Source organism: Oncorhynchus kisutch, linkage group LG22 (assembly GCF_002021735.2).
Source record: "Oncorhynchus kisutch isolate 150728-3 linkage group LG22, Okis_V2, whole genome shotgun sequence".
Taxonomy (NCBI): Eukaryota; Metazoa; Chordata; class Actinopteri; order Salmoniformes; family Salmonidae; genus Oncorhynchus; species Oncorhynchus kisutch.
Window position 1 is genome coordinate 55,374,461 of NC_034195.2, and position 27,040 is coordinate 55,401,500.

Here is a 27,040-nt window from a genome sequence, read left to right on the forward strand (position 1 = left end):
GGTTACCTGCCGCCCCTCCACTCTAACCACTAGGCTACCTGCCGCCCCTCCACTCTAACCACTAGGCTACCTGCCGCCCCTCCACTCTAACCACTAGGCTACCTGCCGCCCCTCCACTCTAACCACTAGGCTACCTGCCGCCCCTCCACTCTAACCACTAGGCTACCTGCCGCCCCTCCACTCTAACCACTAGGCTACCTGCCGCCCCTCCACTCTAACCACTAGGCTACCTGCCGCCCCTCCACTCTAACCACTAGGCTACCTGCCGCCCCTCCACTCTAACCACTAGGCTACCTGCCGCCCCTCCACTCTAACCACTAGGCTACCTGCCGCCCCTCCACTCTAACCACTAGGCTACCTGCCGCCCCTCCACTCTAACCACTAGGCTACCTGCCGCCCCTCCCCTCTAACCACTAGTCTACCTGCCGCCCCTCCACTCTAACCACTAGGCTACCTGCCGCCCCTCCACTCTAACCACTAGGCTACCTGCCGCCCCTCCCCTCTAACCACTAGTCTACCTGCCGCCCCTCCACTCTAACCACTAGGCTACCTGCCGCCCCTCCACTCTAACCACTAGGCTACCTGCCGCCCCTCCACTCTAACCACTAGGCTACCTGCCGCCCCTCCCCTCTAACCACTAGGCTACCCTGCCGCCCCTCCACTCTAACCACTAGGCTACCCTGCCGCCCCTCCACTCTAACCACTAGGCTACCCTGCCGACCCTCCACTCTAACCACTAGGCTACCCTGCCGCCCCTCCACTCTAACCACTAGGCTACCCTGCCGTCCCTCCACTCTAACCACTAGGCAACCTGCCGCCCCTCCACTCTAACCACTAGGCTACCTGCCGCCCCTCCACTCTAACCACTAGGCTACCTGCCGCCCCTCCACTCTAACCACTAGGCTACCTGCCGCCCCTCCCCTCTAACCACTAGTCTACCTGCCGCCCCTCCACTCTAACCACTAGGCTACCTGCCGCCCCTCCACTCTAACCACTAGGCTACCTGCCGCCCCTCCACTCTAACCACTAGGCTACCCTGCCGCCCCTCCACTCTAACCACTAGGCTACCTGCCGCCCCTCCGCTCTAACCACTAGGCTACCTGCCGCCCCTCCGCTCTAACCACTAGGCTACCTGCCGCCCCTCCGCTCTAACCACTAGGCTACCTGCCGCCCCTCCGCTCTAACCACTAGGCTACCTGCCGCCCCTCCGCTCTAACCACTAGGCTACCTGCCGCCCCTCCGCTCTAACCACTAGGCTACCTGCCGCCCCTCCGCTCTAACCACTAGGCTACCTGCCGCCCCTCCGCTCTAACCACTAGGCTACCTGCCGCCCCTCCGCTCTAACCACTAGGCTACCTGCCGCCCCTCCGCTCTAACCACTAGGCTACCTGCCGCCCCTCCGCTCTAACCACTAGGCTACCTGCCGCCCCTCCGCTCTAACCACTAGGCTACCTGCCGCCCCTCCGCTCTAACCACTAGGCTACCTGCCGCCCCTCCTCTCTAACCACTAGGTTACCTGCCGCCCCTCCACTCTAACCACTAGGCTACCTGCCGCCCCTCCACTCTAACCACTAGGCTACCTGCCGCCCCTCCACTCTAACCACTAGGCTACCTGCCGCCCCTCCACTCTAACCACTAGGCTACCTGCCGCCCCTCCACTCTAACCACTAGGCTACCTGCCGCCCCTCCACTCTAACCACTAGGCTACCTGCCGCCCCTCCACTCTAACCACTAGGCTACCTGCCGCCCCTCCACTCTAACCACTAGGCTACCTGCCGCCCCTCCACTCTAACCACTAGGCTACCTGCCGCCCCTCCACTCTAACCACTAGGCTACCTGCCGTCCCTCCACTCTAACCACTAGGCTACCTGCCGCCCCTCCACTCTAACCACTAGGCTACCTGCCGCCCCTCCACTCTAACCACTAGGCTACCTGCCGCCCCTCCACTCTAACCACTAGGCTACCTGCCGCCCCTCCACTCTAACCACTAGGCTACCTGCCGCCCCTCCACTCTAACCACTAGGCTACCTGCCGTCCCTCCACTCTAACCACTAGGCTACCTGCCGCCCCTCCACTCTAACCACTAGGCTACCTGCCGCCCCTCCACTCTAACCACTAGGCTACCTGCCACCCCTCCACTCTAACCACTAGGCAACCTGCCGCCACTCCACTCTAACCACTAGGCTACCTGCCACCCCTCCACTCTAACCACTAGGCTACCTGCCGCCCCTCCACTCTAACCACTAGGTTACCTGCCGCCCCTCCACTCTAACCACTAGGCTACCCTGCCGCCCCTCCACTCTAACCACTAGGCTACCTGCCGCCCCTCCACTCTAACCACTAGGCTACCCTGCCGCCCCTCCACTCTAACCACTAGGCCACCCTGCCGCCCCTCCACTCTAACCACTAGGCTACCTGCCGCCCCTCCACTCTAACCACTAGGCTACCCTGCCGCCCCTCCACTCTAACCACTAGACTACCTGCCGCCCCTCCACTCTAACCACTAGGCTACCCTGCCGCCCCTCCACTCTAACCACTAGGCTACCCTGCCGCCCCTCCACTCTAACCACTAGGCTACCCTGCCGCCCCTCCACTCTAACCACTAGACTACCTGCCGCCCCTCCACTCTAACCACTAGGCTACCCTGCCGCCCCTCCACTCTAACCACTAGGCCACCCTGCCGCCCCTCCACTCTAACCACTAGGCTACCTGCCGCCCCTCCACTCTAACCACTAGGCTACCTGCCGCCCCTCCACTCTAACCACTAGGCTACCTGCCGCCCCTCCCCTCTAACCACTAGTCTACCTGCCGCCCCTCCACTCTAACCACTAGGCTACCTGCCGCCCCTCCACTCTAACCACTAGGCTACCTGCCGCCCCTCCACTCTAACCACTAGGCTACCTGCCGCCCCTCCCCTCTAACCACTAGTCTACCTGCCGCCCCTCCACTCTAACCACTAGGCTACCTGCCGCCCCTCCACTCTAACCACTAGGCTACCTGCCGCCCCTCCACTCTAACCACTAGGCTACCTGCCGCCCCTCCACTCTAACCACTAGGCTACCCTGCCGCCCCTCCACTCTAACCACTAGGCTACCTGCCGCCCCTCCACTCTAACCACTAGGCTACCTGCCGCCCCTCCACTCTAACCACTAGGCTACCTGCCGCCCCTCCACTCTAACCACTAGGCTACCTGCCGCCCCTCCACTCTAACCACTAGGCTACCTGCCGTCCCTCCACTCTAACCACTAGGCTACCTGCCGCCCCTCCACTCTAACCACTAGGCTACCTGCCGCCCCTCCACTCTAACCACTAGGCTACCTGCCACCCCTCCACTCTAACCACTAGGCAACCTGCCGCCACTCCACTCTAACCACTAGGCTACCTGCCACCCCTCCACTCTAACCACTAGGCTACCTGCCGCCCCTCCACTCTAACCACTAGGCTACCTGCCGCCCCTCCACTCTAACCACTAGGCTACCCTGCCGCCCCTCCACTCTAACCACTAGGCTACCTGCCGCCCCTCCACTCTAACCACTAGGCTACCCTGCCGCCCCTCCACTCTAACCACTAGGCCACCCTGCCGCCCCTCCACTCTAACCACTAGGCTACCTGCCGCCCCTCCACTCTAACCACTAGGCTACCCTGCCGCCCCTCCACTCTAACCACTAGACTACCTGCCGCCCCTCCACTCTAACCACTAGGCTACCCTGCCGCCCCTCCACTCTAACCACTAGGCTACCCTGCCGCCCCTCCACTCTAACCACTAGGCTACCCTGCCGCCCCTCCACTCTAACCACTAGACTACCTGCCGCCCCTCCACTCTAACCACTAGGCTACCCTGCCGCCCCTCCACTCTAACCACTAGGCCACCCTGCCGCCCCTCCACTCTAACCACTAGGCTACCTGCCGCCCCTCCACTCTAACCACTAGGCTACCCTGCCGCCCCTCCACTCTAACCACTAGACTACCTGCCGCCCCTCCACTCTAACCACTAGGCTACCCTGCTGCCCCTCCACTCTAACCACTAGGCTACCCTGCCGCCCCTCCACTCTAACCACTAGGCTACCTGCCGCCCCTCCACTCTAACCACTAGGCTACCCTGCCGCCCCTCCACTCTAACCACTAGGCTACCTGCCGCCCCTCCACTCTAACCACTAGGCTACCCTGCTGCCCCTCCACTCTAACCACTAGGCTACCCTGCCGCCCCTCCACTCTAACCACTAGGCTACCTGCCGCCCCTCCACTCTAACCACTAGGCTACCCTGCCGCCCCTCCACTCTAACCACTAGGCTACCTGCCGCCCCTCCACTCTAACCACTAGGCTACCCTGCCGCCCCTCCACTCTAACCACTAGGCTACCCTGCCGCCCCTCCACTCTAACCACTAGGCTACCTGCCGCCCCTCCACTCTAACCACTAGGCTACCCTGCCGCCCCTCCACTCTAACCACTAGGCTACCCTGCCGCCCCTCCACTCTAACCACTAGGCCACCCTGCCGACCCAAATATAAATAGCATCAATAGGATTCTGAGGACCAGGATGTTGACATCAGATTGCAAAATTTTAGGGAAGAGATTTTTGATGTACCGATTCCATGGTACAGGGTGTATGAGTTGATATATAAAACAACGCAAGATTCAAGACTTCGTGCTTTTCAGCTAAAATTATTATATAGAATTCTTGCCACCAACAAAATGTTGAATATTTGTGGCATAAAATCGTCGAAGCTCTGCAGATTCTGTTGTGACGATACAGAATTGCCTTCCGGTAGCCCGTTTCTGGTCTCAAGTTCAGGAATGGCTGAAAACGCATTGATCTAAAAAAATTGACCCTAGAAATAGTACTGTTAGGAGATCTGGAGAGACCGGGTCAGTCAATTACTAATACTCATAGTAAAAGTATTTATCTTTAACCCGCAATCTGTGGATTCTATTCGATTAGAGAGAGTGAAATTGTACGTTAAACATCACAGCATAGTTGAAAGATGTTGCGTAGAAATCCGAAGAGGATGGCCAGCAGAGATAGATGGGATGGGCTGAGGGTGGCCAGCAGAGATAGATGGGATGGGCTGAGGGTGGCCAGCAGAGATAGATGGGATGGGCTGAGGGTGGCCAGCAGAGATAGATGGGATGGGCTGAGGGTGGCCAGCAGAGATAGATGGGATGGGCTGAGGGTGGCCAGCAGAGATAGATGGGATGGGCTGAGGGTGGCCAGCAGAGATAGATGGGATGGGCTGAGGGTGGCCAGCAGAGATAGATGGGATGGGCTGAGGGTGGCCAGCAGAGATAGATGGGATGGGCTGAGGGTGGCCAGCAGAGATAGATGGGATGGGCTGAGGGTGGCCAGCAGAGATAGATGGGATGGGCTGAGGGTGGCCAGCAGAGATAGATGGGATGGGCTGAGGGTTGGAGACAAGTGGGAGTGGAGTGGCTGTGCGGAACACAGAATGATGGTCAAAGATACAATTTAGATTTTGCTTTGTCATTATGGGGTATTGTGTGTAAATTGAGGGGGAAAACCCCCCCAATTTAACCCATTTTAGTATAAGGATGTAACGTAACAAAGAGGGTAAAGGGGTCTGAATACTTTCAGAATGTACGTTGTGAATAATGATCAGTGAGAAAATTAGACGCACAAATATCATACCCTCCAAAAATGCTAACCTCCCCTGTCATTGTAAAGGTGAAAGGTTAGCATCTCTTGGGGGTATGATATAAAATGCTAACCTCCCATGTGATTATAATGGTGAGTGGTTAGCATCTCTTGGGGGTATGATATAAAATGCTAACCTCCCCTGTCATTGTAAAGGTGAGAGGTTAGCATCTCTTGGGGGTATGATATAAAATGCTAACCTCCCCTGTCATTGTAAAGGTGAGAGGTTAGCATCTCTTGGGGGTATGATATAAAATGCTAACCTCCCCTGTCATTGTAAAGGTGAGAGGTTAGCATCTCTTGGGGGTATGATATAAAATGCTAACCTCCCCTGTCATTGTAAAGGTGAGAGGTTAGCATCTCTTGGGGGTATGATATAAAATGCTAACCTCCCCTGTTATTGTAATGGTGAGAGGTTAGCATCTCTTGGGGGTATGATATAAAATGCTAACCTCCCTGTCATTGTAACGCTGAGAGGTTAGCATCTCTTGGGGGTATGATATAAAATGCTAACTTCCCTTGTCATTGTAACGGTGAGAGGTTAGCATCTCTTGGGGGTGTGATATAAAATGCTAACCTCCCCTGTCATTGTAACGGTGAGAGGTTAGCATCTCTTGGGGGTATGATATAAAATGCTAACCTCCCCTGTCATTGTAATGGTGAGTGGTTAGCATCTCTTGGGGGTATGATATACAATGCTAACCTCCCCTGTCATTGTAATGGTGAGTGGTTAGCATCTCTTGGGGGTATGATATAAAATGCTAACCTCCCCTGTCATTGTAATGGTGAGTGGTTAGCATCTCTTGGGGGTATGATATAAAATGCTAACCTCCCCTGTCATTGTAATGGTGAGTGGTTAGCATCTCTTGGGGGTATGATATAAAATGCTAACCTCCCCTGTCATTGTAATGGTGAGTGGTTAGCATCTCTTGGGGGTATGATATAAAATGCTAACCTCCCCAGTCATTGTAATGGTGAGAGATTAGCATCTCTTGGGGGTGTGATATAAAATGCTAACCTCCCCTGTCATTGTAACGGTGAGAGGTTAGCATCTCTTGGGGGTGTGATATAAAATGCTAACCTCCCTTGTTATTGTAAAGGTTAGCATCTCTTGGGGTTGTGATATAAAATGCTAACCTCCCATGTGATTATAATTGTGAGTGGTTAGCAGCTCTTGGGGGTATGATATAAAATGCTAACCTCCCCTGTCATTGTAACGGTGAGAGGTTAGCATCTCTTGGGGGTATGATATAAAATGCTAACCTCCCCTGTCATTGTAATGGTGAGAGGTTAGCATCTCTTGGGGGTATGATATAAAATGCTAACCTCCCCTGTCATTGTAATGGTGAGAGGTTAGCATCTCTTGGGGGTATGATATAAAATGCTAACCTCCCCTGTCATTGTAATGGTGAGAGGTTAGCATCTCTTGGGGTTGTGATATAAAATGCTAACCTCCCATGTGATTATAATGGTGAGTGGTTAGCATCTCTTGGGGCTATGATATAAAATGCTAACCTCCCCTGTCATTGTAATGGTGAGAGATTAGCATCTCTTGGGGGTGTGATATAAAATGCTAACCTCCCTGTCATTGTAATGGTGAGAGGTTAGCATCTCTTGGGGGTATGATATAAAATGCTAACCTCCCCTGTCATTGTAATGGTGAGAGGTTAGCATCTCTTGGGGGTATGATATAAAATGCTAACCTCCCCTGTCATTGTAATGGTGAGAGGTTAGCATCTCTTGGGGTTGTGATATAAAATGCTAACCTCCCATGTGATTATAATGGTGAGTGGTTAGCATCTCTTGGGGGTATGATATAAAATGCTAACCTCCCCTGTCATTGTAATGGTGAGAGGTTAGCATCTCTTGGGGGTGTATGATATAAAATGCTAACCTCCCATGTGATTATAATGGTGAGAGATTAGCATCTCTTGGGGGTATGATATTGGTGTGTCTAACTTTCTCACTCATCATTATTCACAATTAATTTAGGATTATCTGTAAACATGGTAGCAGCTACATTGGTATTATTCGATTGGGCACAAATAATCTGAAACACAACCAAAACAGCATCCAACAAATAAACGTTGCACTACTTTAATACACATAAGTGAATTTGTCCCAATACAGTTGGTCCCCTAAAAATCAGGAGACTATTTACAAAAAAAGTGCTGTAATTTCTTAACGGTTCACCCAACATGGATGAAATTACCCTCAAATTAAAGCTGACAGTCTGCACGTTAACCTTATAAGTGTTTAATTTCAAATCCAAAGAACTGCTGGAGTACAGAGCCAAAACACGTGCCACTGTATTTGACCATGACCAAACCAAAAACCACATTAGACAGCTAAAAGGTTTTATTGTGTCGTGTAGGTGTATTTGAACGTGATATTAAAGTGGAACTGACAGCATTTTTAGCAACATTAAATCTTATTAAAATCTGTTCATATACATGAAGAATGATACTTTTGTTTATGACAAGTGGGCACTTAGATATGTTCATTTTCATGAATTCTTAATGTTTGGGAATTACGTATACTAACATGCTGACCACAACGTTCGCGTCACGTGCGTTGCAAAATAAATATACAGATACATGTTATTCAATCATTGCACCCACGCTGATCGTGTGAGCCAATGAGCGTTTGCGTTGCCAGGCGCTAAAATAGAAGTTTCTTCTATTTGTTGCGCAGAACACGCTGCAAGTCCTGCCTCTCTCATCTCCTCATTGGCTTTTAGAAGCATTTGCCCACGTGCCATCTCCTCATTGGTTATATCCACGTGGGTGATTGAAAGATTAACTGAATTTGTGGTGGTAATACACCTTATGAAAGTTAGTTGCCAATCGCAATATAAAAGTCAAAAGAAGAAAAGGCCTGGGAGGAAGAGAGATGACTAGAAACGACTCGGTTAACTGTTTTGTGTGTGGATTAATTGTCGGAGTAGAGGACCTTGTGCATTTCAGGTAAAATAACATATCCCGGGACAAATTAGCTTGCAACTACAAGCTAGCTAAATTGCCATAAATGTTTAATGCTTTTCGACCTGTCCCCAAATTTAAATAATTGGTTCAGAGTTTGTTTTGATATTTCAACCTGCGTGATCGCTTTTGGTGTGGGGGGGAAGTCAAATTCAATTTGCGCACGATGGCGCGCGCCCGGTTTGGGCGTAAGGTGTAAGGCGTTTGTGAAAATAGACACTGCAGTAAATTAAACCTAAAAAACATCTGTCTCTTCCAGCACTGCAGCTTAGGCAGACTGTTGCGCAGAACTACAGCAGGCCTTTAAGCAAATAAGGTATTTGCCACAGGAATGTTCTCTTGAAACATGCCAGGTCAGAGGCAGTAGGGATGACCAGGGAGGTTCTCTTGATACATGCCAGGTCAGAGGCAGTAGGGATGACCAGGGAGGTTCTCTTGATACATGCCAGGTCAGAGGCAGTAGGGATGACCAGGGAGGTTCTCTTGATACATGCCAGGTCAGAGGCAGTAGGGATGACCAGGGAGGTTCTCTTGATACATGCCAGGTCAGAGGCAGTAGGGATGACCAGGGAGGTTCTCTTGATACATGCCAGGTCAGAGGCAGTAGGGATGACCAGGGAGGTTCTCTTGATACATGCCAGGTCAGAGGCAGTAGGGATGACCAGGGAGGTTCTCTTGATACATGCCAGGTCAGAGGCAGTAGGGATGACCAGGGAGGTTCTCTTGATACATGCCAGGTCGGAGGCAGTAGGGATGACCAGGGAGGTTCTCTTGATACATGCCAGGTCAGAGGCAGTAGGGATGACCAGGGAGGTTCTCTTGATACATGCCAGGTCAGAGGCAGTAGGGATGACCAGGGAGGTTCTCTTGATACATGCCAGGTCAGAGGCAGTAGGGATGACCAGGGAGGTTCTCTTGATACATGCCAGGTCAGAGGCAGTAGGGATGACCAGGGAGGTTCTCTTGATACATGCCAGGTCGGAGGCAGTAGGGATGACCAGGGAGGTTCTCTTGATACATGCCAGGTCGGAGGCAGTAGGGATGACCAGGGAGGTTCTCTTGATACATGCCAGGTCAGAGGCAGTAGGGATGACCAGGGAGGTTCTCTTGATACATGCCAGGTCAGAGGCAGTAGGGATGACCAGGGAGGTTCTCTTGATACATGCCAGGTCAGAGGCAGTAGGGATGACCAGGGAGGTTCTCTTGATACATGCCAGGTCAGAGGCAGTAGGGATGACCAGGGAGGTTCTCTTGATACATGCCAGGTCGGAGGCAGTAGGGATGACCAGGGAGGTTCTCTTGATACATGCCAGGTCGGAGGCAGTAGGGATGACCAGGGAGGTTCTCTTGATACATGCCAGGTCGGAGGCAGTAGGGATGACCAGGGAGGTTCTCTTGATACATGCCAGGTCGGAGGCAGTAGGGATGACCAGGGAGGTTCTCTTGATACATGCCAGGTCAGAGGCAGTAGGGATGACCAGGGAGGTTCTCTTGATACATGCCAGGTCAGAGGCAGTAGGGATGACCAGGGAGGTTCTCTTGATACATGCCAGGTCAGAGGCAGTAGGGATGACCAGGGAGGTTCTCTTGATACATGCCAGGTCAGAGGCAGTAGGGATGACCAGGGAGGTTCTCTTGATACATGCCAGGTCGGAGGCAGTAGGGATGACCAGTGAGGTTCTCTTGATACATGCCAGGTCAGAGGCAGTAGGGATGACCAGGGAGGTTCTCTTGATACATGCCAGGTCAGAGGCAGTAGGGATGACCAGGGAGGTTCTCTTGATACATGCCAGGTCAGAGGCAGTAGGGATGACCAGGGAGGTTCTCTGTTTAGTGAGTCCTCCAGATCAGAGGCAGTAGGGATGACCAGGGAGGTTCTCTGTTTAGTGAGTCCTCCAGATCAGATGCAGTAGGGACGACCAGGGATGTTCTCTGTTTAGTGAGTCCTCCAGATCAGATGCAGTAGGGATGACCAGGGAGGTTCTCTTGATACATGCCAGGTCGGAGGCAGTAGGGATGACCAGGGAGGTTCTCTTGATACATGCCAGGTCGGAGGCAGTAGGGATGACCAGGGAGGTTCTCTTGAAACATGGAAGTGTGTGAATTGGACCATTTTCTTCTCCTGCTAAGCATTCAAAATGTAACGACTACTTTTGGGTGTCATACATTTTATGGAGTAAAAAGTATGGGGGGAATGTAGTGAAGTAAAACTAAAAGTTGAACAAACATATAAATAGTGAAGTACACATACCCCCAAAAAACTACTTAAGTAGTACTTTAACGTATTTTTACACCACTGCACAAGAGATGTGCTGACTGGATAACAGTCGTTCAAGTTCTGCATAACTAGCGAAGCGATTTACATTTCCTGCTAACCAAACGACACCTGTGGCCATTGAAAAAATGATATATGAGGGGAGAAAGCCGGTCACTCACCCACTCCTCCAATGTTGCCATGACATCCTCCCAGCAGCTAGCTAGCTAGCTTACGTTAGGCTCGGTTGGTTTTAGCTTGCTACATAAATAGCTTCATAAATAAATAAATAAGTTAGCCTATTAGCCACATTATGACTGACTTGTGATCATTCTTTTTGGGATGACCAAGAAATGTATTGGTGAATTATAGTTATCATGCATTGAACTGCATCCATCTATTCGGCCAACAATGCCTTACTTCACGTAACGGAATTTTGAGTCGAATATAACTTCCTCTGATAAAGTTGTTGCATAAACTGAGAATTTGACATTTAACTAAAATTATGATTGTCTGTTGCATATCTGCAAAGTAGTTAAAATGCTGTAAATTCCACTTTAATAGGCTCTACTGTAAACAATCTATTTACATTCGACAAACTCTACTCAAACTCTATTCAGCCTGTATTTAAACTCTATTCAGCCTGTATTTAAACTCTATTCAGCCTGTATTTAAACTCTATTCAGCCTGTATTTAAACTCTATTCAGCCTGTATTTAAACTCTATTCAGCCTGTATTTAAACTCTATTCAGCCTGTATTTAAACTCTATTCAGCCTGTATTTAAACTCTATTCAGCCTGTATTTAAACTCTATTCAGCCTGTATTTAAACTCTATTCAGCCTGTATTTAAACTCTATTCAGCCTGTATTTAAACTCTATTCAGCCTGTATTTAAACTCTATTCAGCCTGTATTTAAACTCTATTCAGCCTGTATTTAAACTCTATTCACACACTGTACAGATCCGTGTCCCAAATGGCACTCTGTGTACTATATAGTACACGACTTTGGAGTAGGACCCATTGGGCTCTGGTCAAAAGTAGTGCACTACATAGGGAATAGGGTTCTATAGGGCCCTGGTCTAAAGTAGTGCACTATATAGGGAATAGGGTGCCATTTGTGATGCAGACTCATTGTGCAAACACAATATTCAACTGTGAAAAGTTCTGTGTGATTGTTCTTGTGTTTGACTCTTCTCATTAGCACAGAGCAACTTGGTTAATTAACCCTGTCAGTGACACATATTCTGCTTATCATATACTGTGTGTGTGTGTGTGTGTGTGTGTGTGAGTGATTAACTCGGTCAGTGATACTCGTCTTCCCTAGAAGTAATTACTTCCTGTAGCCAAAGATTATAATCCCTATAGGGCGACATAGTTATAATCCAAACCCTTGAATTCGCCTCAAGCGTCAACAAAATAATTAACATTTCACCCTGATGTTAAACTGTAAAGCATTATATCTCTCTCTCTCTTACTAATTCTTTAAAAAGGTCCTGTCTGTCATGCCCTGGTCTTGGATAAAGACTATGATGAAGTGGGGTCCACGTCCAGCGCCAGAGCTGCCACCGTGGACAGACGCCCACCCAGACCCTCCCCTATGGGTTTAGGTGTGCAGCCGGGAGTCCGTACCTTGGGGGGGGGGGGGGGGGGGGGGGGTACTGTCACGCCCTGGTCTTAGTATTCTGTGTTCTCTTTATTATTTTGGTTAGGCCAGGGTGTGACATGGGTGATTTATGTGGTTTGTTTTGTCTAGGGGTTTTGTAGTTTATGGGATTGTGTTTAGTACAGTATTCTAGGTAAGTCTATGATTGCCTAGAGTGGTTCTCAATCAGAGGCAGGTGTTTATCGTTGTCTCTGATTGGGAACCATATTTAGGCAGCCATATTCTTTGGGTATTTCGTGGGTGATTGTTCCTGTCTTTGTGTTTGTGGCACCAGATAGGGCTGTTTTGGTTTTTCACATTTCTTTTGTTTTGTATATTGTTTGTATTTTCATCTTTATTAAAGATGTTTAGAAATAACCACACTGCATTTTTGGTCCTCCTCTCTTTCACCGGAAGAAAACCGTAACACTGTCCAATCAAACGTGTTCTATTGAATTCTATCCATCAATTCCATTCCATATTTGGACGTGTCAGGTCAACTGTACTTAACTTCACCAACATTTGGATTTTTTAAAAAAGGGTGTTTTCATAGCTAACTAATTATTTATTTCAATACATTTCTTAAGGTATTTTACATTGTATTGAGGCAGAATGGAAATCGGAAGGGGAGACAGGTAGTGGAAGAAACAGTGGGGAGGATGCAGGGAACGATGCTCAGTCTCCAGCAGGCAATTTGTATGTGACTTACCCCTCAACCACTAATTATTTTAACATTTCACCCAGAGGTTTGTCATGCATTAGACGGGAGAATCCTTCACTTATTGAAGAAGTGAACAGGCGAGGAAAACCCCATCAAATATTCATTTTTCCCCATAAGGCCACATTAAGCCTCGCATGTATTTTTGTATTCTGGTTGGTTCCCCAAACCAGGAAGTAAGAGCAGTGTACTGTAGTAACTAAACATGAGTCACGCATAACAGCCAGCTGAAATCCACAGGGCTCTGGTCAACAGTAGTGCACTATATAGGGCATCGTGTCTCATTTGGGACGCGTCCCATTTCAGTCACTTGCACTTAGTGTAGTGAAAACAACATGCTTTAAAAAAAAAAGAGTTGCTGACCCATTTTCCAAACTCCCCTGTCCCCTTCCTCTCCCCTAGCTTCCTCTTAGTGGGTTGATAGAGTACATTTTAACATTCATTCATCATCCAATTATTTTGGGGAGTCTATTCATAGCCAAATACAGTAGAAGAACACCACAAATCATTTGTTGTTTCAATGACTGCATTGAACAATATATAAATACATACCTACGATGGCAAGGTTATGTTCAGATCCACAGGCAATCTGTGGAGAGAAATTAAATATCTGATGAAGTCTTTACATCATATGAATTGGTTGAATGTCAACCTGTCTATTCCTCACATAGTCATGTAGGCTAGACAGGAAACACACACTCCCCAAGGACAGTCAACATTCCGATTTGTCCGTCAGACTGCCAAATGAAACGCGATTCATCACTCCAGAGAACGCGTTTCCACTGCTCCAATGACAGTGTGCTTTACACTCCAGCAGGCGATTGGCATTGAGCATGGTGAAGTTAAACTTGTGTGCAGCTGCCCGGGCCATGGAAACCCATTCCATGAAGCTCCCGACGAACAGTTCATGAGCTGACGTTGCTTCCAGAGGCAGTTTGGAACTCGGTAGGCGGTCCCGTTCTGTGAAGCTTGTGTGGCCTACCACTTCGCGGCTGAGCCGTTGTTGCTCCTAGACATTTCCACTTCACAATATCAGCACTTACAGTTGACCGGGGCAGCTCTAGCAGGACAGAAATTGAACAAACTTACTTGTTGGCGTCCTATGACGGTGCCACATTGAAAGTCACTTAGCACTTCAGTACGGGCCATTTTACTGCCAATGTTTGTCTATGGAGATTGCATGGCGGTGTGCTCGATTTTATACATCTGTCAGCAACAGTGTGTAAATCTGTCGTTCTGCCCCTGAACAAGGCAGTTAACCCACAGTTCCCTGGTAGGCCGTCATTGTAAATAAGAATTTGTTCTTAACCAACTTGCCCAGTTAAATAAAAGGTTAAATATTTATTATATTTTTAAAACGGGTGCCACATACTTTTAGTGTATGTGCCTGGATGTTAATGTGGGGGGACTGATGATACAGGTGTGGGTCTCTGGGGTGTGAGTGAGCATGAAGGCACATTTTCGCTATAAAATGTGTCCAGTGTTCCCAGATTTGACCAATAATGAATTACAATACGAGTGAAATGGTAATTAAGTGTTTAAAAAACAGCTTTTCTGTGTTGGAATGTTGTGGGCGTATCCTAGCAACAGAATGGTATGGGCGTATGGTAATTATACCAGTCATTAAACATATTCATGCTAGTAGACCGCTGATTGGCCAGCTCATCCTCCTCTAGACCGCTGATTGGCCAGCTCATCCTCCTCTAGACCGCTGATTGGCCAGCTCATCCTCCTCTAGACCGCTGATTGGCCAGCTCATCCTCCTCTAGACCGCTGATTGGCCAGCTCATCCTACTCAGGAGTCTTACATTATCCTCTATTTTGTAAACAGTCTGTTTGAAAAAAACATTAGTGGTGAGGTTTTTATAAGTGTTTTTTCTTCTTCTTCTTCTTCTTCTTCTTCTTCTCCTCCTTCTTCTTCTCCAATTCATCCATTGGCCACAAATACGAATATAGGATGAGTCAACAACATTATTTATGAGTTAAGAGAACATGAACTTAAAAAATAAAAAAGAAGTGGGATTTTCGCTGGACTGTTCCTTTATTACACAGTTAGTAGGGAAGACAGTGATGCAGGTAACAACCAACGCACCAGTAAAACAACCTGACATCAAGACGTTTACTATGTGGAAAACCACCTTTATATCCAGGGACTCTGTGTTTTAGTTTCTGCTGCCCTCTGCTGCTGGACTGGGGCCGAAGTTCTCTTCAAGAGGTTTGTGAAATCATTGATCATTCATTTCTGTAGCGCGACTGCTGTTAAACGCGGCCACTGTCGCAAACAAACCCGTGACCCGTGTCGCCCGTGACCCGTGTCGCCCGTGACCCGTATCGCCCGTGACCCTTCTCACCTGTGAGGCTCCACAGAGGATCTTGACTTCTGCAGGGACACATGTCCATTGGCTGGCAGCTCCTCTCAATGCACTACTTGACTGCTGATCTGCACTTTGATTGGTCAGTTCTGTCCTCCCCAGCTGTCCATAATTGCCTCTGCCCCAAGTGAAGACACGGCCGCTCTCTGGAAGAGAGTTGCGGATCATTATAAAATGGTAGTAAGACACTAACAGGGTCACACTGTAGATAGACGGTAGACACGAACAGGGTCCTACTGTATATAGACACTAACAGGGTCCTACTGTATATAGACACTAACAGGGTCCTACTGTATATAGACACTAACAGGGTCCTACTGTATATAGACACTAACAGGGTCATAGTGTATATAGACACTAACAGGGTCATAGTGTATATAGACACTAACAGGGTCATAGTGTATATAGACACTAACAGGGTCCTACTGTATATAGACACTAACAGGGTCCTACTGTATATAGACACTAACAGGGTCCTACTGTATATAGACACTAACAGGGTCCTACTGTATATACACACTAACAGGGTCCTACTGTATATAGACACTAACAGGGTCCTACTGTATATAGACACTAACAGGGTCCTACTGTATATAGACACTAACAGGGTCCTACTGTATATAGACACTAACAGGGTCCTACTGTATATAGACACTAACAGGGTCCTACTGTATATAGACGGTAGACACAAACAGGGTCATACTGTATATAGACACTAACAGGGTCATACTGTATATAGACACTAACAGGGTCATACTGTATATAGACACTAACAGGGTCATACTGTATATAGACAGTAGACACTAACAGGGTCATACTGTATATAGACAGTTGACACTAACACGGTCATAGTGTCTTACGATGCATTATAGCCCATTTATAATGCATCATACCTTCAGGCTTTAGGATCTGTTACCTCTTTCAACAGTATCATCCACAGCACCATTAATACTGATATTTAAACTCTCTAGTTAAGAGTCGATGCCCCCCAAAAATTGATTGATGTGTGTTCCATAAGGCACACTGATTTGAACAATTTTGCTACTGAAAACAATCACTTCTCATTAGACACGTTCAGGTAGTCCCTGCCCATTCCAAAACATTTTCTCCCTACTAAAAACAGGTCTTCGTGTCTCTCTCTCTCTCACCTGTTTGGGCCACCAGGTGTGTCCAGCCACAGTGAACGTGGGTAACCTTCTCTCCACCCAGTGGTGAGCGGTCTAGGAGGACAGGTCTGGGTAGGAAGGAGTCTGTACTGCTACTGGTCAGCTGGCCGTGCTTATTACTGCCCCACAGGAACACATCTCCCTCAGCTAGAACAGAATACAGATAGACTGGTGTTACTCACTATCCTAGACACGACCCCTTGTTATAACACAACACGCGACCCCCTGCTATAATACAACACATGATCCCCTGTTATAACACACGACCCCCTGTTATAACACATAACCCCCTGTTAAAATGCAACACATGACCCCCTGTTATAACGCAACACATGACCCCCTGTTATAACCCAACACCCCCTGCTATAACACAACACATGACCCCCTGCTATAACACAACACATGACCCCCTGCTATAACACAACACATGACCCCCTGCTATAATACAACACATGACCCCCTGTTATAACACAACACATGACCCCCTGCTATAACACAACACACGACCCCCTGCTATAACACAACACACGACCCCCTGCTATAACACAACACATGACCCCCTGCTATAACACATGACCCCCTGCTATAACACAACACATGACCCCCTGCTATAACACAACACATGACCCCCTGCTATAACACAACACATGACCCCCTGCTATAACACAACACATGACCCCCTGTTATAACACAACACATGACCCCCTGTTATAACACAACACATGACCCCCTGTTATAACACAACACATGACCCCCTGTTATAACACAACACATGACCCCCTGTTATAACACAACACATGACCCCCTGTTATAACACAACACATGACCCCCTGTTATAACACAACACATGACCCCCTGTTATAACACAACACATGACCCCCTGTTATAACACATGACCCCCTGTTATAACACATGACCCCCTGTTATAACACATGACCCCCTGTTATAACACATGACCCCCTGTTATAACACATGACCCCCTGTTATAACACATGACCCCCTGTTATAACACATGACCACCTGTTATAACACATGACCCCCTGTTATAACACATGACCCCCTGTTATAACACATGACCCCCTGTTATAACACATGACCCCCTGTTATAACACATGACCCCCTGTTATAACACAACACATGACCCCCTGTTATAACACAACACATGACCCCCTGTTATAACACAACACATGACCCCCTGTTATAACACAACACATGACCCCCTGTTATAACACAACACATGACCCCCTGTTATAACACAACACATGACCCCCTGTTTTAACACATGACCCCCTGCTATAACACATGACCCCCTGCTATAACAGATGACCCCCTGCTATAACAGATGACCCCCTGTTATAATACAACACATGACCCCCTGCAATAACACATGACCCCCTGCTATAACACATGACCCCCTGCTATAACACATGACCCCCTGTTATAACACAACACATGACCCCCGTTATAACAGATGACCCCATGTTATACCACAACACATGACCCCCTGTTATAACACAACACATGACCCCCTGTTATAACACAACACATGACCCCCTGCTATAACACATGACCCCCTGCTATAACACATGACCCCCTGCTATAACACATGACCCCCTGCTATAACACATGACCCCCTGCTATAACAGATTACCCCCTGTTATAATACAACACATGACCCCCTGCTATAACACATGACCCCCTGTTATAACACAACACATGACCCCCTGCTATAACACAACACATGACCCCCTGCTATAACACATGACCCCCTGTTATAACACAACACATGACCCCCTGCTATAACACAACACATGACTCCCTGTTATAACACAATACAACACATGACCCCCTGTTATAACACAACACATGAACCCGTTATAATACAACACATGACCCCATGTTATAACACATGACCCCTTGTTATAACACAATACAACACATGACCCCCTGTTATAACAGAACACATGACCCCCTGTTATAACACATGACCCCTGCTATAACACATGACCCCCTGCTATAACAGATGACCCCCTGCTATAATACAACACATGACCCCGTTTTAACACAACACATGACCCCCTGCTATAACACAATACAACACATGACGCCCTGTTATAACACAATACAACACATGACCCCCTGTTTTAACACAACACATGACCCCCTGCTATAACACAACACATGACGCCCTGTTATAACACAATACAACACACGACCCCCTGCTATAACACAACACATGACGCCCTGTTATAACACAATACAACACATGACCCCCTGTTATAACACAATACAACACATGACCCCTTGTTATAACACAATACAACACATGACCCCCTGCTATAACACAACACATGACCCCCTGCTATAACACAACACATGACCCCCTGCTATAACACATGACCCCCTGTTATAATACATGACCCCTTGTTAAAATACAACACATGACCCCCTGCTATAACACAACACATGACCCCCTGCTATAACACATGACCCCCTGCTATAACACAACACATGACCCCCTGTTATAATACAACACATGACCCCCTGTTATAACACAACACATGACCCCCTGTTATAACACAACACATGACCCCCTGCTATAACACAACACATGACCCCCTGTTATAATACAACACATGACCCCCTGCTATAATACAACACATGACCCCCTGCTATAATACAACACATGACCCCCTGTTATAACACAACACATGACCCCCTGCTATAATACAACACATGACCCCCTGCTATAATACAACACATGACCCCCTGCTATAACACAACACATGACCCCCTGTTATAATACAACACATGACCCCATGTTATAACACAACACATGCCCCCTGCTATAATACAACACATGACCCCCTGTTATAATATAACATGACCCCCTGCTATAACACATGACCCCCTGCTATAACACATGACCCCCTGTTATAACACAACACATGCCCTCCTGCTATAACACATGACCCCCTGTTATAATATAACATGACCCCCTGCTATAACACATGACCCCCTGCTATAACACATGACCCCCTGTTATAACACAACACATGCCCTCGTGCTATAACACATGAACCCCTTTTATAATACATGACCCCCTGCTATAACACAACACACGACCCCCTGCTATAACACAACACATGACCCGGCTATAACACAATACAACACATGACCCCCTGTTATAACACAACACATGACCCCCTGTTATAACACAATACAACACATGACCCCCTGCTATAACACAACACATGACCCCCTGTTATAACACAACACATGAACCCCTGCTATAACACAACACATGACCCCCTGTTATAATACAACACATGACCCCCTGTTATAACACAATACAACACATGACCCCCTGTTATAATACAACACATGACCCCCTGTTATAACACAACACATGACCCCCTGCTATAACACAACACATGACCCCCTGCTATAACACAACACATGACCCCCTGCTATAATACAACACATGACCCCCTGCTATAATACAACACATGACCCCCTGCTATAATACAACACATGACCCCCTGTTATAATATAACATGACCCCCTGCTATAACACATGACCCCCTGCTATAACACATGACCCCCTGTTATAACACATGACCCCTTGTTATAATACATGACCCCCTGCTATAACACAACACACGACCCCCTGTTATAACACAACACATGACCCCCTGTTATAACACAATACAACAAATGACCCCCTGTTATAACACAACACATGACCCCCTGTTATAATACAACACATGACCCCCTGTTATAATACAACACATGACCCCCCTGTTATAACACAATACAACAAATGATCCCCTGCTATAACACAATACAACACATGACCCCTGTTATAACACAACACATGACCCCCTGTTATAACACAACACATGACCCCCTGTTATAACACAACACATGACCCCCTGTTATAACACAATAGAACACATGACCCCTTGTTATAACACAATACAACACATGACCCCCACCAAGGAAAGTGTAAATCAATGGAGAATGTATGTAAACCAGTGATGTCGTGGTAGAAAGAGGTGGGTAAATGCTGATTCATTTTCACAGTGAGTAATATAACACACACAACCCCCCATGTCTATTTCTATAGGGACAAGCACTGTTCATGACACAAACTGTCAGGTTTAAAGTTTACAGTATTTCCTGCGATTCTACACATTTTGTCATGGGGTTGTCGAGAACATGTTGCAGTTTTAAAAATATAATTTGCTTGCAATTCTACACATTTTTTCATGTCCAATGTGTATTCATGTGATATTTGAGTGACTCAAACATTACAACAAAATCTCTTGGCTTAAAAAACGTTAGTTGACATGGGACTAGTTGATCTGGACATTTCTGACTAGTTATATATATATATCTCTGTAAGGTCTGCAATGACTAACATGAGTGGTGATGATGATGATGATGCAATACCCAATCTAGATATCACACCTTGTGCTTTCTACTTAAGTTTCTATTACAACTTTCAAGAGGAAGTTGAAGGTCGGACTGAGTTTTGAATAAAACAAAATGAGAAGTTTGGGACTCACTGCTCTACTACATAACAAAGAAAAATACACAAGCATCAAATGGTCTCTGTTGTTCTGAGGGAAAATGCTTTTCTGTGGGAGCAATTCACACTCTCTTAAATCATTCATTTGTGTACATGGGAAAATTCAAGTAAAGCACGTGGATCTCAAGTCAGAATAGCAGAACAGCAGACCGGAGACTAGCAGAACAGCAGACCGGAGACTAGCAGAACAGCAGACCGGAGACTAGCAGAACAGCAGACCGGAGACTAGCAGAACAGCAGACTGGAGACTAGCAGAACAGCAGACTGGAGACTAGCAGAACAGCAGACCGGAGACTAGCAGAACACCAGACTAGCAGAACAGCAGACCGGAGACTAGCAGAACACCAGACTAGCAGAACAGCAGACCGGAGACTAGCAGAACACCAGACTAGCAGAACAGCAGACCGGAGACTAGCAGAACAGCAGACTGGAGACTAGCAGAACAGCAGACTGGAGACTAGCAGAACAGCAGACCGGAGACTAGCAGAACACCAGACTAGCAGAACAGCAGACCGGAGACTAGCAGAACACCAGACTAGCAGAACAGCAGACCGGAGACTAGCAGAACACCAGACTAGCAGAACAGCAGACCGGAGACTAGCAGAACAGCAGACCGGAGACTAGCAGAACAGCAGACCGGAGACTAGCAGAACAGCAGACCGGAGACTAGCAGAACAGCAGACCGGAGACTAGCAGAACAGCAGACCGGAGACTAGCAGAACAGCAGACCGGAGACTAGCAGAACAGCAGACCGGAGACTAGCAGAACAGCAGACTGGAGACTAGCAGAACAGCAGACTGGAGACTAGCAGAACAGCAGACCGGAGACTAGCAGAACACCAGACTAGCAGAACAGCAGACCGGAGACTAGCAGAACACCAGACTAGCAGAACAGCAGACCGGAGACTAGCAGAACACCAGACTAGCAGAACAGCAGACCGGAGACTAGCAGAACAGCAGACCGGAGACTAGCAGAACAGCAGACCGGAGACTAGCAGAACAGCAGACCGGAGACTAGCAGAACAGCAGACCGGAGACTAGCAGAACAGCAGACCGGAGACTAGCAGAACAGCAGACTGGAGACTAGCAGAACAGCAGACTGGAGACTAGCAGAACAGCGGACTAGAGACTAGCAGAACACCAGACTAGAGACTAGCAGAACACCAGACTGGAGACTAGCAGAACAGCAGAACAGCAGACTGGAGACTAGCAGAACAGCAGACTGGAGACTAGCAGAACAGCAGACTGGAGACTAGCAGAACAGCAGACTGGAGACTAGCAGAACAGCAGACTGGAGACTAGCAGAACAGCAGACTGGAGACTAGCAGAACAGCAGACTGGAGACTAGCAGAACAGCAGACTGGAGACTAGCAGAACAGCAGACTGGAGACTAGCAGAACAGCAGACTGGAGACTAGCAGAACAGCAGACTGGAGACTAGCAGAACAGCAGACTGGAGACTAGCAGAACAGCAGACTAGAGACTAGCAGAACACCAGACTGGAGACTAGCAGAACAGCAGACTGGAGACTAGCAGAATAGCAGAACAGCAGACTGGAGACTAGCAGAACAGCAGACTGGAGACGAGCAGAACAGCAGATGGAGACTAGGCAGAACAACAGACTGGAGACTAGCAGAACAGCAGACGAGCAGAACAGCAGACTGGAGACTAGCAGAACAGCAGACTGGAGACTAGCAGAACAGCAGACTGGAGACTAGCAGAACAGCGGACTAGAGACTAGCAGAACACCAGACTAGAGACTAGCAGAACACCAGACTGGAGACTAGCAGAACAGCAGAACAGCAGACTGGAGACTAGCAGAACACCAGACTGGAAGCAATAACAGTCACTCACCAGTAAGGCTCACACAGTGGGCGGAGCCTGCAGCAACACTGTGTGAAATCACCTGTTCCAGTCCTGGGACCAGACAAGGTACCTTGGAGGTGAAGTGTTCTGGGACAGGCTGTGGACTCAGAGCTCTCTTAGCTTGGCCAGAGAGACCCATACCCCACTGGTAAACACTACCTGTAGCTGGAGATAGAACAACATAAGGAGAAAGACGTATTGGTGATTGTTGTGCCCCATTAGAAAGAAAGCATTGATGATGGTACATTTACATTTGAGTCATTTAGCAGACGCTCTTATTCAGAGCGACTTACAGGAGCAATTAGGGTTAAGTGCATTGCTCAAGATTTCTCACCTACTCATTGCTCAAGATTTCTCACCTACTCGGCTCGGGGATTCAAACCAGAGACCTTTCAGTTAGTGGCCCGGCGTTCTTAACCACTAGACTACCTGCTCTGTAGTGACTGAGAAGAAGACTGAACTATTTACATAGCACACAGAACCACGTACAGCAATGAGGACACACACTACACAGAACCACGTACAGCAATGAGGACACACACTACACAGAACCAAGTACAGCAATGAGGACACACACTACACAGAACCACGTACAGCAATGAGGACACACACTACACAGAACCACGTACAGCAATGAGGACACACACTACACAGAAATGAGGACACACACTACACAGAACCACGTACAGCAATGAGGACACACACTACACAGAACCAAGTACAGCAATGAGGACACACACTACACAGAACCACGTACAGCAATGAGGACACACACTACACAGAACCACGTACAGCAATGAGGACACACACTACACAGAACCACGTACAGCAATGAGGACACACACTACACAGAACCACGTACAGCAATGAGGACACACACTACACAGAACCACGTACAGCAATGAGGACACACACTACACAGAACCACGTACAGCAATGAGGACACACACTACACAGAACCACATACAGCAATGAGGACACACACTACACAGAACCACGTACAGCAATGAGGACACACACTACACAGAACCACGTACAGCAATGAGGACACACACTACACAGAACCACGTACAGCAATGAGGACACACACTACACAGAACCACGTACAGCAATGAGGATACACACTACACAGAACCACGTACAGCAATGAGGACACACACTACACAGAACCATGTACAGCAATGAGGACACACACTACACAGAACCACGTACAGCAATGAGGACACACACTACACAGAACCATGTACAGCAATGAGGACACACACTACACAGAACCACGTAAAGCAATGACACACACTTACACAGAACCACGTAAAGCAATGACACACACTACACAGAACCACGCACAGCAATGAGGACCAGAGTGTAAAAGTTAAATTCAGAGATTGGATCTGTAGTCAGAATTATAACATATTTATGAATGTCATTTGGAGGCTCCGTGGCTGTGAAGTCAGTGAAGAGGTATGTCTTACCAGTGACAGGTGTGTCTTACCAGTGACAGGTGTGTCTTACCAGTGACAGGTGTGTCTTACCAGTGACAGGTATGTCTTACCAGTGACAGGTATGTCTTACCAGTGACAGGTATGTCTTACCAGTGACAGGTATGTCTTACCAGTGACAGGTATGTCTTACCAGTGACGGGTATGTCTTACCAGTGACAGTTAGTGAATGTCTGAGTCCTGCTGCCACTCTGATCACTGGCTCCCTTACAGACTGAATGGGCAGCAGCACCACAGAATGAGTGATTGGCTCTGAGACCCCCAACTGGCCGTATGCATTAGATCCACACGTCAGTACCTGGCCATGATCTGAGAGAGGAGAAACAAAACATGTTGATATAAAATGACAAGCATGAACACCTAGATATATGTCAAGACATTCAGGTCTCTGGTTTTGACAACTAAGGTGTTGTGATGACTGTCACAGAGACCTGACCCAGGTCAGAGCTGCTGCTCCAGTACATTCTATGCCTCTCTCCCCAGAGAGAATGAGCAGTACATTATCTTCCACTCACCAGTGAGGATGAGTGTGAAATCCCAACCACAGGACACGTGTGCAACCCTCTGACCAATGAGAGGACAGAGTTGAAAGGTGGTGACCTCTAAACTGTGACCCAGTCCCAGCTGACCTCTGTGGTTCTGCCCACACACCAGCAGCTCTCCTTTCTCTGGAGGGAGGAGGAAGAGGCGGTGGGGGAAGAGGTGGAAGAAGAGGAGAGGGAGGAAGGGGACGTGGAGGAGGAAGTGGAAGAGGCGGTGGAGGAGGAAGAGAATGAGGGAGGTAGAAGAAGAGAAGGATAATAACTTATTAGTTGTGTATACTGTGTAATGCATACGCAGAATTTTTTTATTCACATAGCTTTATTGACACACCAAAAGTAGAAGCCATATGTCCAGCAGAGGGAGACAAAGTCAACCCCTTTGCAGATATTAGATAACTTTCTTCATGACAACAAAAATGCCATCATGAGCCACACGCACCAGAGACCACAGCCGAATGTCCACCACCTCCACTGAGTTGGCGCACCGGCCCCATCTGTAGGGCTCCATCAGCGAGCCTGGGCACTGACAGGTCTTCAACATGGCCCTGTCCTAACTGCCAATAGCTGTTGGTTCCCTGCAATGTTTCAGGAGGTATTGACAGTGCGAATTGAGATGCAGTTCCTACTGTGTTCATATTTAACATATGACATCGCTTCAGTAAATCACCGGTACACAACTGCCAGAGACGGAGAGATTTTACTACTCTAGTTCACTTTCACTAGTTAGATAATTCTAGTTAGTTAACGTTAGCTAACTGGCGCTAACATGAGTTCTGGTAGCTAGCGTTCTTGAAACGAGTGTGCTTGACAAAACGTAGCTAGCTAACGTTAGTATCACAAACAAACTGGATCTTATTAGCTAAATACGAGTGTCATGATTACATACAAAAAAAAACATTGGTTGATAAAGAAACTTACCCACGTGTAGACACATAATTCTGTCAGCAAGCTTGTATCCATAGCATGGGGACGCCAAATGCAATTTACGACAGTAGATCGTAGATGCTGTAAAGTAGTAAAGTAGTTTGTTTACATACGTCAGTGGTTTTCCACCATGTTGAGTGTGGCTAAAGAGGGTGGTCACTAGTTACCACAGCGACAAAGTCAAATGGCTATCCTAAAAATTCATGAAAACAAACATGTGTTTTTTGCTCTTCATTATGGTTAGACATACGGTTAGGATTAGGTTTAAGATCAGATTTTAAGAAGATAAATGGTGGAAATAAGCGGGGTACAGACGTAATTTATACTTTGTGGCTGTGGTAACTAGTTACGACCCCAAAAGAGGTGTGGCGTAGATCTACAACTCTCTATTATATTCTATCTTATTCTATCAGGAAGAATATGCCATGTTTAGCAAATGTACAATTTAATTCTCCATGAATGTTAAACGTTCTGTTTTTCCTCCAGTGAAAATCTCTGTTGATAGGACGACAACTCTAGAGAAGTCGCTATAAAAATGCATAGTCACAGTATGCTCTTCATAAAAAGTCTCTGGTATATAATTTTAAAACTAAAATCGGATTTATTCATTCGTAAGACACACACGAACATTTAGACTTATACATAACCAGTTTACCTTTCTTTACAGTAGAAACATCGTTGAATAGATTATCACGTTTGATTAATAATGTTAGATTTTACACCCTTAAATTCATCAACAACTCAATATGATATACACAAACATGGGAGGAATATACGGTGCATTCGGAAAGTATTCAGAGCCCTTCCGTTTTCCACATGCTGTTGTTACATT

General features: G+C 47.5%; 1 protein-coding gene across 2 annotated transcripts in view; it reads right to left on the bottom strand.

Annotated features, from left to right (window-relative positions):
* Positions 1-26,327, bottom strand: part of sergef (secretion regulating guanine nucleotide exchange factor) — a 44,763-nt gene extending 18,436 nt beyond the window's left edge. For both annotated transcript variants that reach the window (XM_020471619.2, XM_031801584.1), the window contains exons 1-8: positions 26,203-26,327; positions 25,724-25,859; positions 25,258-25,410; positions 24,896-25,051; positions 23,232-23,408; positions 16,768-16,932; positions 15,599-15,765; positions 13,800-13,836 (exon numbers count right to left, since the gene is read on the bottom strand). In XM_020471619.2, the coding sequence (XP_020327208.2) occupies positions 13,800-13,836; positions 15,599-15,765; positions 16,768-16,932; positions 23,232-23,408; positions 24,896-25,051; positions 25,258-25,410; positions 25,724-25,859; positions 26,203-26,244 (1,033 nt within the window). In that variant the 5' untranslated portion in view covers positions 26,245-26,327. The remainder of the gene's footprint in view (positions 1-13,799; positions 13,837-15,598; positions 15,766-16,767; positions 16,933-23,231; positions 23,409-24,895; positions 25,052-25,257; positions 25,411-25,723; positions 25,860-26,202) is intronic.
* Between the last annotated feature and the right edge of the window lie 713 nt (positions 26,328-27,040).